Source organism: Xyrauchen texanus, chromosome 4, assembly GCF_025860055.1.
Source record: "Xyrauchen texanus isolate HMW12.3.18 chromosome 4, RBS_HiC_50CHRs, whole genome shotgun sequence".
NCBI classification, from domain to species: domain Eukaryota; kingdom Metazoa; phylum Chordata; class Actinopteri; order Cypriniformes; family Catostomidae; genus Xyrauchen; species Xyrauchen texanus.
In genome coordinates, this window is record NC_068279.1 from 7,407,515 (window position 1) to 7,423,319 (window position 15,805).

Consider the following 15,805-nt stretch of genomic DNA (forward strand, 5'->3'; position numbering starts at 1 on the left):
TTAGTGTTGTTGTAACTTTTGGACTCTGTTATCGAGGCCTTGTGGGCTGGCAGTCAGTAAATTGCATTGTAAGTAAAACAACGGCTGTTATTGAGGTATATGATAGGGAGGTTTGGAGAACATAGTTTATCAGTGTGTGGTCAGCTCACTGTTCTTGAGTCAGTGGTTGAGTCATTATTACAGAATGAGAAATCTACATTGTTTAACGGCATTGAGAATTTTATCTCCTGTTTATACGAATATGTGACAGAATACAATTTGGATGACCTTTCTGATTCTATTTTAGTGCTATGAATAAGAAACGTGTATCTGTTTTGTGTTAACACCTTGCTCTACTATTTGAATCCTTTTTTACATTAATATTTATTCAGACACTTTCAAGGTATATATTTTATAAGTGTGTTTTCTGGAAATCAAACCCATGGCATTGCCGTTTGTTAGTACCAGTTGAGCTAGAATTACTTTTTTTCTTTCTTTCTTTTAACATTATATATCTCTGCCCTTTTTCTTTTTTGGCTCTGCAGAGGTAAATTTGTTCAGTCAGTCTCAAATATCAGAGAAAATTCTTCTGCGGATCCTTAAGCACCCTGATGTGATCCAAGAGATCAAATTCAACGAGAACGACAAGCGATCACCGCAGCACTACCTTTACCAACGTGGCAAACCGGTGGACTTCTTCATACTCATATTGCAGGTAACAGCACCACTGTTATCTGAAGTGCTCCAAATCTGGTGCCTGCTGTTGGTTTAAGTGATGGCCTTATTTGACCAGGTTTGGGGCTACGAGGGATCCTAAAGCCAATTAGGCAGGCAGGGTGTTTTAAGCCATTTAAGACAGCAGGGTTTGGCTTGCAGCATTGGTGTCTGGTTGGCATTATATTGTGGCACCACATTGTAAAGTAAAAAAAAAATGGGCTCAACTGATGCTTTAGCTGACATAAGAGTACAAAAGAAACTTCCTTTATGGAATTCAGAGATTCCCACCCTGGGTATCTGCAAGGTACTTACATTTTGGTTTTGCATGTATTAAAAAAAATAAAAAACAGTTTTTATTAAAATTATAAACAAAGATTTGGATAATTCATTTAATATTAATTTAAATATATACTAAAATAGAAATACAAATATATAATTAATAACAAATATATATATTTTCTGTAAAGCTGCTTTAAATCAAAATGCATTGAAAAGTGCTTATACAAATAAACATGACGAATTAAACAACTAAGCACTTCCTGATTCAGTTCCTTGGTCAACTTAAAACTTTTTCTGAAAGTTTTTAAAATGTTTCTAGTTGATGGGTCTGTTTTTCGCCTGCAGTATATACTTTATATTTCATTTTTCTTAAGTAACTGTAGTCCTATTACTGGTAATGCTAAAATGATAAACAATCATCCTATAATATGAATTAAAGGAACATGTTTCAGGTTTGGTGTCAATGAATCATACCCATGAGACTGTGTGTACCTAAAACAAAAAAAGCTAGTGAAACACTCCTAGTTTATCGGGCCAGATGGTGATTTTTTTGGAATGTTCTGACTATAAATGTTCTCATTCAGTCCAATTCAGCTGATCAACTAATCTAGTTTGACAAACTATGTAGATATTTGTTATGTGAGGATAAGCTTCCATCTTTAGCCATTGTGAGCTAGAGACAAGTGGTGTTGAGCAGAATGTTAATTTGTTGCTGTCTGTTGTGTGAAACCCTAAAAAAAAAACATCTATTTAGAAAGGCATCCCAAAAATAAGCCTGAATTGCAACTGTTTCTTATAAAGACATGCACCAAAAAACATTATAACAGTTGCACAACTGCAATAAAGGAGCAATAAAAAGCATTTGGTAGAGGTTATAGACAATAAATCAGGTTGAACTAAATATAAGTCTTCCCATGATTTTCCCATCAGGGAGCTTGATTATGCAAATCATTTGTTTACACTGTAAAATGTTGTTTCTTAAAGGGATAGTTCACTCAAAATATGAAATTCTGTCATAATTCACTGACCTCATGTTGTTGTCTTTCTTTCTTACAAAGCATGGTCATTGCAGGTTGTCATTGCATCTTTTTTTCCATACAGTGAAATTAAATGTTGTCTGAGGCTAACATTTTTATCTAACATCTCCTTTTGTGTTCCAAAGAAGAAAGAAAGAAAGTCGTACAGGTTTAGAGGGACATGAAGTTGAGTAAATGACTTTTAGAATGTTTTGATAGAACTATGCCTTTAAAAGGCGCATGCCATTTCTTTAATTATTTTAAATAAATCCCTTGAAGCTCACGTATGATATTAGTTGTTTTTTGCACAAAAAAAAAAGTCATACAGTATATTTGTAAAACATGATCTTTTGCCACCCTCATTCTGACCCTCAGTCAGAAACACTCAGTTTTGGTGTTGCTGCACCTTTAAGACTTGACAGTAAATGCCCACTCTTATGATTGTCTCTTTGCTCTTGGCTGACCTGCTCTCTCCTTACCATCTCACTGCTCACCACTGCTGGGCGGGCTACAGGAGTAATAAGGTAAAGTAGGTGTTGATGTGTTGTGTAGGTGGTCACAATAGCCTAGTTTCCTTCCACCTTTCACGCTATTTTATTATCGACAAAGTGAAAATGCGGAAAAAATAAAAAGTGCGACATTTGCCGCCTTTTGCCCGTTTCCATTCAAATGGACTTTTATCGATAAAAATGGTGTGCGTGATGACGTCATGCCTAAAAAAAACACTTTGTAGCATAGGTTTTGGTTTAGTGCAAAATAAATCTGCCCTGAAGCCGTTTCCATTCAGAAATGTGTGTTTATCGCAAATTCGCCTCCCTATTTTGTTTCCTCTGACGTTTGGGTAAAATGAGGGATTATTGAGACAATTCATTGAAATTATTCAGTTTACTATCATTTGAATTAACAAATAAAAGCAATCAGAAGAGGAGGAATTACAATCAAAAGGGAGCAGTTGCCCTGTAATATTGTAATATTAGACTGTAATATTGGTCCTGATGTTGCGCATATCGCAGGTTGGCACCGGTTCCGACCCAACAGCAGATCGTCATGGCCCTGTTCAAGCTGGCAACCTGCTGGCAAAAGTAGTGGGGGAAACTTTCTGTCTCAGTATAAGGACCATCAATCGATGTGTATATGCGGTGTGTACTGCTATTAAAGAATAAAAAATGATGCGCTGTTATATCAGGGTTTACATATGATACATTCCTGATATTCAATATTTTGAACAATCATCTAATCAAAAGCATCGCCGTCACAACTGCATTATGTCCCGCATATTTCTCCAGCAACTTTTAATTATTTGAGTTTTTGAGTTTAACTTTTAAACTTGATTATCATCTAAAATTTATTTTAGCTTCATAATGCAAATTTACATTTTCTGAAGAAGCAGTAAATGCGATCCAAGGTAAAGATGGTTAGATTTAAAGTATTTAAACGTTTAAAATTTTTATTTTGAGGACTTGTTTAAGGACCCGTCAATGTACACCTGCGTCAGAAAAATAAACAGATTAATCAGAAAATATGAACTTAAGTTATCAAAACTGTGAAAACCAAATAAAACGTCTTTATAAAGCAAAGAACAACTAGTTAAAATAGAGGTACGTACAAACAATTTTCTCCAAAATACAACAGCGTGGACACATTCCCCAAACATGTGAGGGGGCAGATTCATCTACAGCATTACTGAAGGAGCAAAGTGGATCTATTTCAGGGAGCATGTTTCTTAAATAAATATTGACTAGGTAAAAACAGTGTAACAGTTTAAAGGACACCTCCTTAACCTTGTTGGTAATTAAATATTCATTTTTCTCAATCTTCAAACACATCTTGAGATCCCTTAGTTTATGTTGTGTGTCTGCTGAAGAGTTGTTAATGTTTTGTTCACTGTAATAAACTGCACGTTGCTGAAGTTTCACTTACTGCCCTCTGGAGTAAACAGGTGGTACTACAAGCTTGAATCTCTCAGGAAAGCATACAAAAAAAGTATTTTTTTTAAACTTAATCGCACGTTATTAACGCGTTAAATCGACAGCCCTAATATATATATATAACAGATCAGTGGTTGGCACTCCTGGAAGTGTCACGTCTGCAGATCGGCTCTATATGCCGTAAAGATCAATCCATAATCACGTACAATAAATTGGCTTTCAATACTGTCATGATTAACACAGGCTAACAATTAGGGCAACTCGGTCATGTGACACTATATTTTTACGATAATGCCAATTTTATCGACAAAAATGTTTCCAAACCAGATTTTCGCGACATTTGATGTATCGACATAGAGTTTGTGCGCTTGAGTTAAACAGAAAAATATGATGTCGACATTTGTGACATTTTAGCGATAATGTGCGTTTCCATCAGCTTTATTTTGATGCGCTAAAACGTTTTGCGCAAAAAATCCTTGGATGGAAACGTAGTTAGTGATAATGTTTTTACCAAGTTAAAAGGTCCCCTGTATATTTAACAGCATGAGTCTGGTCTAATTGCAAGTTTCTTGGCTTATATGGGCTGGTTTTGTTTTAGTTGTAGTTGATGAATAATCATCATAACCGGCAACTTCCTCTTTTCACTTTGAGCATCAGGGATAATAAATTTTAATAATATGATATTTAGCCTTTGGTATACAAGTATATATTTTGTGTCGATGAAAAGGGGTACTTGAGCCTTACTGATGGTGCTGTGTGTGGGTACTTATAGCAAAAATGTTTGGGAAACACTGTCTTAGATGAAGATTAGATCTTATTTTAGTTCCTGAAGGTAGAAGTTGTACTTTTTCCCACAGTGTTAAACGCTCATATTCACATATTCCCTCGTTCATTGTCTCACATTACCTCGGATTTGTTATGTTGCTATTAGCTTCCAAACAATCATTAGACCGTTCAGATCATGATGGCTAAACATCTCATGCCCACGCCAGAGAATCACGGACCCCACACATGCTGTCTTTACCCATGAACATGCAAAACTACAACAATCCCCCAAAGAAATTAGACATTATTAAAACAAAACCACTTTAATGACATCAAAACATCACACACATCTGTGCATGTATAGAAAAGATCTAGATCTTAAGAATGTCTTTGCTGCTAACTAATGATCTTTGTTCCTTGAACTATAATGAATTCAAGTTAACTTCAAGTTCAAGTGCCGAGAATGTCTGATTTCAGTTTACAGCTGTGTAGATTATTCACTGTCATAAGGAAATTCAATAATAGGTTATGAAGTGTGCACTAGCAGCAGTTTGAGACTTTTAAATATGTTGAGCATCTGTTTGTATGTTTGTTATTTATTATTTAAAGCACCCAGATGATGTGTTTGTGCAAACAGGATGTGCTGTATTATTATAATTAATATTTAATACATTTAGTGTGCATGCAATTGCAAGTAGACATTCCAACATGGAGACCTTTCTTTCCTGGGATCAGTTGAAGATTGCCTCCTGCCAGACTTCAAGCTGAGAGCGGGCCGAGTGACCTTCATCAAACATTAATGCAGCTTTCTCAGAGGTGTCAGACTTTGTGTTAAAGATCCACAACACTTCTTCTGTTGAATTACTGTTTATATGTGCAACAATGACTCAGAAAGGCAATATACTTTTTTCTCTTGTGAAATACAAGTTACACTTAAAAAAAAAAAAAAAAAGGACAAATTAGCATCTAAAACTTAAACTTCACTTAAATTTAAATGAAGGTTTAAGTGCAATCAAAAAACATAATTTTAATATAAACTAACAAATATATTAAATACATCCACAGGTACACACAATTCAGTACACCTACAATCAGAAGCGAATTGTCTAAAGGCTTGACATAATTTTCTGGAATTTACCAAGCTTCTTAAAGTTTAACACAGTTCATTTAGTGTGTGTAAACTTCTGACCCACTGGAATCATGATATAGTCAATTAAAAGTGAATTACTAAATTACAAATGACTTGTACAAAGTAGATGTACAAATGTCCTAAACAACTTGCCAAAACTATAGTTTGCTAATATATACTGTATGTGTGTATACATACATACATACATACACACACACACACTATATATATATATATATATATATATATATATATATATATATATATATATATATATATACACTCACCTAAAGGATTATTAGGAACACCATACTAATACTGTGTTTGACCCCTTTCAGCCTTCAGAACTGCCTTAATTCTACGTGGCATTGATTCAACAAGGTGCTGAAAGCATTCTTTAGAAATGTTGGCCCATATTGATAGGATAGCATCTTGCAGTTGATGGAGATTTGTGGGATGCACATCCAGGGCACGAAGCTCCCGTTCCACCACATCCCAAAGATGCTCTATTGGGTTGAGATCTGGTGACTGTGGGGGCCATTTTAGTACAGTGAACTCATTGTCATGTTCAAGAAACCAATTTGAAATGATTCGAGCTTTGTGACATGGTGCATTATCCTGCTGGAAGTAGCCATCAGAGGACGGGTACATGGTGGCCATAAAGGGATGGACATGGTCAGAAACAATGCTCATGTAGGCCGTGCATTTAAACGATGCCCAATTGGCACTAAGGGGCCTAAAGTGTGCCAAGAGAACATCCCCCACACCATTACATCACCACCACCAGCCTGCACAGTGGTAACAAGGCATGATGGATCCATGTTCTCATTCTGTTTACGCCAAATTCTGACTCTACCATCTGAATGTCTCAACAGAAATCGAGACTCATCAGACCAGGCAACATTTTTCCAGTCTTCAACTGTCCAATTTTGGTGAGCTCTTGCAAATTGTACCCTCTTTTTCCTATTTGTAGTGGAGATGAGTGGTACCCGGTGGGGTCTTCTGCTGTTGTAGCCCATCCGCCTCAAGGTTGTGTGTGTTGTGGCTTCACAAATGCTTTGCTGCATACCTCGGTTGTAACGAGTGGTTATTTCAGGAAAAGTTGCTCTTCTATCAGCTTGAATCAGTCGGCCCATTCTCCTCTGACCTCTAGCATCAACAAGGCATTTTCGCCCACAGGACTGCCGCATACTGGATGTTTTTCCCTTTTCACACCAATCTTTGTAAACCCTAGAAATGGTTGTGCGTGAAAATCCCAGTAACTGAGCAGATTGTGAAATACTCAGACCATGCCACGCTCAAAATTGCTTAAATCACCTTTCTTTCCCATTCTGACATTTAGTTTGGAGTTCAGGAGATTGTCTTGACCAGGACCACACCCCTAAATGCATTGAAGCAACTGCCATGAGATTGGTTGATTAGATAATTTCATTAATGAGAAATTGAACAGGTGTTCCTAATAATCCTTTAGGTGAGTATATATATATATATATATATATATATACGTGTGAGTCGGGGCAGCGGGGGCGGTATCGCACTCGCTCTATCTCACTGTTGTCACGAAAAGAGAGCTGAGCCGAAAGGCAAAGCTCTCGATCAACCGGTCAATTTTTGTTCCTACCCTCACCTATGGTCATGAAGGCTGGGTCATGACCGAAAGAACTAGGTCGCGAGTACAAGCAGCCGAAATGGGCTTCCTCAAAAGGGTTGCAGGCTTCTCCCTTAGAGATAGGGTGAGGAGCTCAGTCATCCGTGAGGAGCTCTGAGTAGAGCCGCTGCTCCTTTGCGTCGAAAGCAGTCAGTTGAGGTGGTTTGGGCATCTGGTAAGGATGCCCCCTGACCGCCTCCCTAGGGAGGTGTTTCAGGCACGTCCAGCTGGGAGGAGTCCTCGGGGAAGACCCAGGATTAGGTGGAGACATTACATCTCCACATTGGCCTGGGAACGCCTTGGGGTCCCCCAGTCAGAGCTGGTTAATGTGGCTCGGGATAGGGAAGTTTGGGGCCCCCTGCTGGAGTGGTTGCCCCCGCGACCCGACTTCGGATAAGCGGTTGAAGATGGATGGATGGATGGATATATATATATATATATATATATATATATATATATATATATATATATATATATACAGTACTTAAAATCGGCTGAACGTATCGAGACGACCCGTTTGCATTCTCTGTCTAGGGGGAAAACAGTATGGCATTTGCGATAACTGGCATGATGAAGAGACAGTATTCCGTGTTTTCTTGTCATGTTTCAGAAGATGAAAGACAAACAGAAATGGTTTGCTTGGCGACATTTTCATAGTATTCGTCCAATCACTGTTATTGTAAACGGTGGAGCGACTCTCGTCTATGGGTTCTTCTCTTTTATAACATTGTACATCTTCGTTCTCTTTCCTTGCATCATGTCTTTGTGAATTTTATGTGAAATATCAAGAATATTTGTATTATTTACTGTGAGCATTTTTGGGCGGAACCATGTTATTTTCTTTTTGATTCTCTCATAAAAAAAAAAAAAATCCCATCTGCGGATTATAAAAAGGCATTTAAAACACATTTCATTTTAATGTGGTGAGGCCTATGTTTAAAATTAAAATCCCTGTTCAGTTCTTTATTTATTTTAAATGCATCAACAGATTATTGTTTTTTTTTTTTTATTTTTTTTTTATATAGCATACAGTCAGGGCCGTAGCAAGGTAATCTGGGTCCCCTGACTGTATATTGCTCTGGGCCCCTTTCCTATTAAAAAACACAGTTTCGAATTTGTTGTGGGGCCCTTCTGGACCTGTAGGCCCCTAGAATCAGTACTACTTTTCACCCCACTAGCTACGGCCCTGCCTACAGTACATATGAGCCATTCATTTATTATCATAGTATTTTGAAACACTGACATATTACCTGGAATTTAGACTCTCAGACTGTCATCTAAGAGTGAGTTAGGCTACCTTTTGTAAATAAACGTTTGGATTGATTGTTATAAAGTTTATATGTGTCATTTTATTTCTGTATTTAGATTTTTTAAGTGTAGGTTTAAATACTCTGTATTTGAAATTAGAGCTCAAACTATAGAATTTAGCTCTTGGAATTCATTTATGAAATTGAGGTAGGCTAAATTTGTGCCTCATTAAATAACATCACATTAATTCACACCTTTGTAAATGTACTATTACACCATATCTATTGTTTTTTTAGTGTTATTAGTGCTCTAATTTCTTGATTTATACTTGGCTAATACACCCGAATGTATATATCATGACTATTTTATTAGCAGCTATGCGTAATATTACTACCCACACGCTAATCAGTAAAACTAACAGACAAACAAATATGAAATAAAAAACTAAATTGGATTTTTAAATAAATGTAAAAAATAATTAATAATTCCTAAAGGAAGGTAACCTCACTTTGGGGACATTTGGGTATGTCCTCAATTGGAAAATCAATTCATAATGTTGTTTAAGGTTGATCTAAATTTACAGTATTATAATTATCTTTATATAAAAAACTATTGAAATCTATGCTGCCCTGCAAAGGCAAATGCCGATGGAAAAATGTCTTCTTACAGTGTCCAGCCAAATGTGGATTATCAAATTTTCACACTTGTTTTCTCTCAATCGGAGCATAGTTGTTTCATGCCTCTCTGTCTAAGGATCGATCATAGTCCTTAAGACTCAATCACTCAACTTTCACAAAATATGTAGTTACTATGTTGTGGTTTGTTGTTTAAATAGCAAAGGAAATGTGTTGCTGTGTGTTTGGGTTTAAGACTTGGTTAAGAATTGATTATCTGAGAATGTTCAATCTTGACATTTTAAGGAGGGAAATGCTTTGTGAAATGTGTTTATGATTGACAAATTTGAACTTTTCCTTTGCCAACACACAACTTAGTGCTGCCCCCTCATAGCTATGAATTTGTATACCAAGCACAAGGTCAAGACAGTCTTTTGGAAAACCATCCCTACATTTCTGCTGTTTGTGTGTGTGCGCGTGTGTACACTGTTTGTTCTGGAGGTCTCATGAAGGTCAGTTCATATATTTGTGAAATGCAGTTAATCGCATCTTTCCAGAAAAACAGGATTTACTCTGGCTGCTGCAGTACCCTCCCTGCAAAACAATCTCTCTCTCTTGATTGCTCTCTCTGTCTCTCCAGAGCACTCGCACACACAAGGTGAACTGTGTGTGCATCAACATTGTAATCACGATGCATTATGCACTGCATTGTGTGGACATCAATCACTCGATGGTATTTGACCCCTCTATTGTGTGTGCGCGCGTGTGTGTGTGTGTGTGTGTGTGTGTGTGTGTGTGTGTGTGTGTGTGTGTGTGTGTGTGTGTGGGTGGGTGGGTGGGTGGGTGTGTGTGTGTGTGTGTGGGTGGGTGGGTGGAGGGGGGCCAGTTTCATTGTTGTTTGAGAGGGGATTTACTGTGCTACAGTTCTCACATTCCTCTTGACCAGAGCACACACACCCTTATCGTTTTAATTTACCCATGGCCTTCTCAGTCTGTTTAACAGCTATTTGTTTTCCCCTTTATGTCCTTTATTGGTCTGTCCACCATTTGTGTTTCTGAACAGGCCTAGGGGCGAACCTTCCAGAAAAATTACTTTAATTTATCCATCCAAAACATTTTTGTCCTTGACATAAAATTTGTCTAGGAAACTAGTCTTGTGGTATTTTTGACTTTCGGTTTAAAGAAGGATTAAAGGAATAGTTCACCCAAAATTAGAATTTTCTTATAATTTAGACCCCGTTTCGGGTGATCCGATCGCATGTGGTCAGGTGAGACACATCGCTGTTCACACATGGTCGCTAAATGCATCTTCGGTGACCACTTGTGATCAGATTTGGAGAGGAAGAACTCTGATTTCATGACAGCATACATAAATCACTATTTCAGTGTGTTCCTGGATGTTAATAAAAATACCCATGAAAAACAACTCCAGGGAGTCAAATATTGCCCCTTATTGGAAAGGTATTAGAGTGACCACTAATATAGTGGCATGTGACTCAAGCTCCAAAACATGGACAAGCACCTTGAAAGTAATTCATATGACTTGTGTTTTACATTCCAAGTCTTCTGAAGCCATATGATAGCTTAGTGTGAGAAAAAGTTATTTTCTGACAATCTCCCCGTCTGCTGCGGCTTACAAGTTTTGTTTGTGTGCTTTCAGATATGGCACAATAAGTCACAGTGTGCTAGGTTTGACCTCAATGATGCCAAACGTTATTTGTTTAGTTACTAATTTAAGTTATAATAGGCTGATACAAGTTGAATCTCATTCACGTTGCCGCTGAGAAGATTTTCAATGAATAACAATATACATTTTATTTTACACATTTATTTCATATGGATTTTTATGCTTCATTTCTGTGTTTTAGGGAGCTTGATAGCTCCTTTGTCACTTCATACTTTTGTTCTATGGAAAATTACAGCTCAGATATTCTGCAAAATGTCTCCATTTGTGTTCCACAGAAGAAATTAACTCCTATAAAACAAAATTAGAGTAAGTAAATGATGACAGAATTTTCATTACTAGGTCAAATATTCCTTTAATAGTACAATGATTGTATTCTCAGTAAGATGTGTATGTTTAAACCTACAGTTCATGCAACTGCTGGTAGGGCCACCAGTTCGACTGGTTTGTCTGTTTAAGCAATATGCTTGTCTAATGATGATGTGTTTGTGTGTTTAACCAGCCAAAATCATTCCTTCTCTCTTTGTGCACAGGGCCGTGTGGAAGTGGAGGCTGGGAATGAAAATATGAAGTTTGAAACCGGACCTTTCTCTTTCTATGGAGTCACAGCTCTTAGTGCACCGACATTAGGTGAGACTAGCATACTCAATGTACATCACATGCAAACAAAGCCCTCCATCTCCTTTTCATCCTTAAACTCCTGTCTGCTTCATACAAATATTTCAAACAGAAGCAAAAAGTATTTTTAGAGTTTTTAGCCACACTTAAAATGGATGAAAGTCATTACATTAGATAGCAAATTAGCATTTATTTGAAGCACACTTTTCATGCACAACATTTTATGAAAAGTTTTAAATGATCAAACACACATACAATCTAATGCAATCAAATTCATACATTTAAAGAGTCGCTTAGGTGTGCAAATACTTTTTGAGGCAAATGCTATAGATATATATTTTGTTGCATGGTGGCATTATTTTCAAAATGGGATTCTACAAGGAAATCTGTACCTCTAATATTTAACAACAAGAACAATATACTTTTATATTTTGTTGCGAACCCCCTCACAGCTGTGGTTTTGAGGCCATTATGTTCTATTTAAAGATCTACATTTCTCTTGTGTGAGTGGGCAAGTGGTAGGTGGACCTTTTGTGTGTGTGGGTGTGTGTGTGTGTGTGTGTGTGTGTGTGTGTGTGTGTGTGTGTGTGTGTGTGTGTGTGTGCGCGTTTTAACCTATGGTAAATATCAGGATTAAGCAAAAGATGGGAACAGACTGACATTAAAGCAATGGGCTGCTTTGCCTCTGATCACTCATAATAATAATTATTTTATGTGGGATATTGAGATTTTAACAGGCCACCCATCTTCACTTGTTGGGCTGTGTGAAAAAGCAGTAAATCATTTCCCTCTAGTGGCTGTCTAGGCAATGACGGCTTCTCCGTTTATTCAAAGGAATAGTTCACACAAAAATGAAAATGTTTCATCAATTACTCTTCCTCATGTTGTTCCAAAACTAAATGTATTTCTTCTGTGGGACACAACGAGATGTTTTGAGGAATTTTCACACTGCTCTTTTCCAAACAGTGAAAAACAGGTAATCAAAAAACTTTAAAGTATTGACTTTAATAATATTGAACTTTAAACATAAAAGAAGTCCATGTGACTTTATGAGCTGTAGTCCAAGTCTTCTAAAACCATAAAATAGCGTTGTGTGTGGAAAACAAAAATCATTTTAATTTGTTATTCACTGATAATCTTCCACTCTGTCATAGCTCTCAAATCTCATTAGCACTTGTACATATTAAATTTGACCTGTCAGCTTAAACTAAAGCCGTTTGGCATCATTGACATCAAACCTGGCATGCACTGTACATTTGAGAGCCAGAGCTGAGTGGGAGTTTTTTAGTGGATAACAACTCAAGGGGATAGTTCACCCAAAAATATAAATTCTCTAATCATTTACACACCCTCATGCCATCCCAGATGTGTCTGACTTTCTATCTTCAGCAGAACACAAACAAAGATTTTTAGAAGACTATCTCAGCTTTGTTGGTCCTCACAATGCAAGTGAATGGTGATCAGACCTTTGTAGCTCCAAAAATCACGTAAAGGAAATATAAAAGTAATCCATATGGCTCCAGTGTTTAAAGCCATATTGTCAGAAGCAATATGATAGGTGTGGGTGAGAAACAGAACAACATTTAAGTCCTTTTTTACTCTAAATCTCCAATTTAACTTTCATTTTCAGATGTGAAAGTGACACTAAACAGGCTTTCTGATGTAAAAGTGAAAGTGGAGATTTAGAGGACAAAAGGCTTAAATTTTGATCTGTTTCTCACCCATACCTTTTATATTGCTTCTGATGTTTCCTTTATGTGATTTTTGGATCACCATTAACTTGCATTGTAAGGACCTGCAGAGCTGAGATATTCTTCTAAAAATCTTTGTTTGTGTTCTGCTTAAAAAAAAATCATACACATCTGGAATGGTATGAGGGTGAGTAAATGATGAGAGAATTTTCATTTTTCGGTGAACTGTCCCTTTAAATTTCGGTCTGTTTGTCACACAAAGCTATTAAATGGCTTTTGAAGACTTGACATATAGCCCCAAGTGATATGGAGGACTTCAATAGTGCTTGTTCTGTGCTTTTTGGAGCTTGACAGTGTCCGTCCACATTCACTTTCGTTATATGGAAAAGTGCAGTGAGAACATTCTGCTTTTGTGTTCGACAGAAGAAAGTCATACAGGTTTGGTATGATATAATGGTGAGCAAATTACAGAATATTCATTCTTTCGTCAACTAACTCTATCTGTGATCATGAATACCCAATGTGTGTCTTCTACCGTTGTGTTCTTCCCTTTACCTGTACTTCTCCCTTCTCTCCTCAAAACCCCAACCCTTACTGTTCCCCCTCTCTCCCTCTGTTTCTCACTTTCAGTGAGTGTGTCTCGTCCTCGTCATCTGTCTCTTAAGAGATGCTCTCTCTTCTCTCGTTTCCCAGGTAACTGCCGGCATGTCGGGGCACTCTAAACACTTACTGGGGAGGGTCAGCTTGATTTACAAGTCTTTGCTACCGTCATTTCCCCTTCAAGTCATGAGTGGTGGTGGCGGCATAGTGGTCTAAAGCACTGTTATACTGTTAAGCAGAAGGTTGCTGGTTCGATCCCCACAGCCACCACCATTGTGTCCTTGAGCAAGGCACGTAACTCTAGGTTGCTCTGGGGGGATTGTCCCTGTAATAAGTGCTCTGTAAGTCGCTTTGGATAAAAGCGTCTGCCAAATGCATAAATGTAAATGTGTTGTAGGAGGGGCAACACAACATTTCCAAATTTCCCACCACCACCACTGAAACTAAATCTATGCCTCTGTTTAAATGTGCACCTGCAGCTAAATAAAAAAATTGAAACAATTATGAGGCACAAAATTATTTATAAAGCAACAGAAATGGCAATGTACAAATATATCAAAACATTGTTTTGGCAAACAAATATTGTAATTTATAAATTGTATAAATCTATACAATAGCCTGCCCCGATAACAATTTGACAACATGTCCCAACCTGACTTTCATGAAAATACAGTTGTCCTAAGAACACGTTTAAACGTTTTGATAAAAATATATCTTAATAATATAGTTGACACTTAATAATATAGTTGATACTGGCCTGAATTTATGGCAGTGTGGTTGATTGTGTCGGCATGAAAAAGTAAATGAAAATTTACTTTGGAGGGTTGAATACACAAAATGATTCTAATATTAGAGGGTTTTGAACTTGGTGTTTGAAATCAATGTACAAAACATCTACTAGAGAAAACACACAATTAGACTTTTAACTCTAAATCTTATAGTTACTGAGACATAGCCCTTGAAACAATTTCCCAGTGTGACAACTAGCCCCATTCTTCCCCATATAGCAGAATTTCTCAGCTGCTCTTTTCAATTCTTTAATTCATTTAATTCCTTCCCTGATCACTAATTCATCAGTGGTCTTTATTGTTTATTGGAATTCAGTATTGAGAATTTACCAGTAGGGGGCGCAATCTGATTTGAGATATTTTCCTCAATATGATTACGGGCACTTCAACAGTTTCTGTTCTTGTGTTGTATTTTTTAAATCCAAACCATATCCATATGACAGAAGTCAAACTTCTCTCTGTGCACATTTAATGGAATGGTACACACCAAAATTTAAAATCAGTCATCATTTAAACCATTTTTCCAAAAGTGAATTTCTGAAGAGGCCCCTGTTTTTCAAATAACAAAAGGGGTTGAGTTCTGAGACTTTCAAAACCCATAATGACAAAAAAAGGATGGTAAAATCATAAAAGTGGTCCATAGGTGTGTTTTCTTTCCAAGTCTATTGAGGACATATGATAACTTTGTGTGAGGAACAGACCGAAAATTAAGTCCAAAATTTGGACCACTTACATGGTGCTTTTACTATCATCATTTTAGAGCATGACAACCTCAGTCAGCGACAAATGGATTTTATTATATGGAAGAGTGGCCAGGATATTCTACAGAAATGTACAATGTTTTTTTTTTTTTTTACATAAAAAAAAAATAGTCATACAGGTTTATAACGACATGTGTTAGTAAATAATGACAGAATTTACATTTTTGGGTGAAAATACTGGAAACCTGTCATGGCCATTGATATCCATGCAGACCTGGAGTTGATCTTATAAATACCACGTGACCGTGGTATCATTTTTGCACAACAAAATTGTAGTTTCCTAGTGAAATGTCCAGTGGGGGCGCCAAAAGCGAGTGAAATGATGTCGTAAGCATACAAT

The 15,805-nt window shown here is 37.0% G+C and overlaps 1 protein-coding gene across 1 annotated transcript in view; it reads left to right on the top strand.

The window, feature by feature from the left end:
• Positions 1-15,805, top strand: part of LOC127634871 (metal transporter CNNM4-like) — a 57,670-nt gene that overhangs the window by 16,132 nt on the left and 25,733 nt on the right. Inside the window, exons 4-5 of the mRNA XM_052114600.1 lie at positions 525-694; positions 11,541-11,637. Of these exons, the coding sequence (XP_051970560.1) occupies positions 525-694; positions 11,541-11,637 (267 nt within the window). The remainder of the gene's footprint in view (positions 1-524; positions 695-11,540; positions 11,638-15,805) is intronic.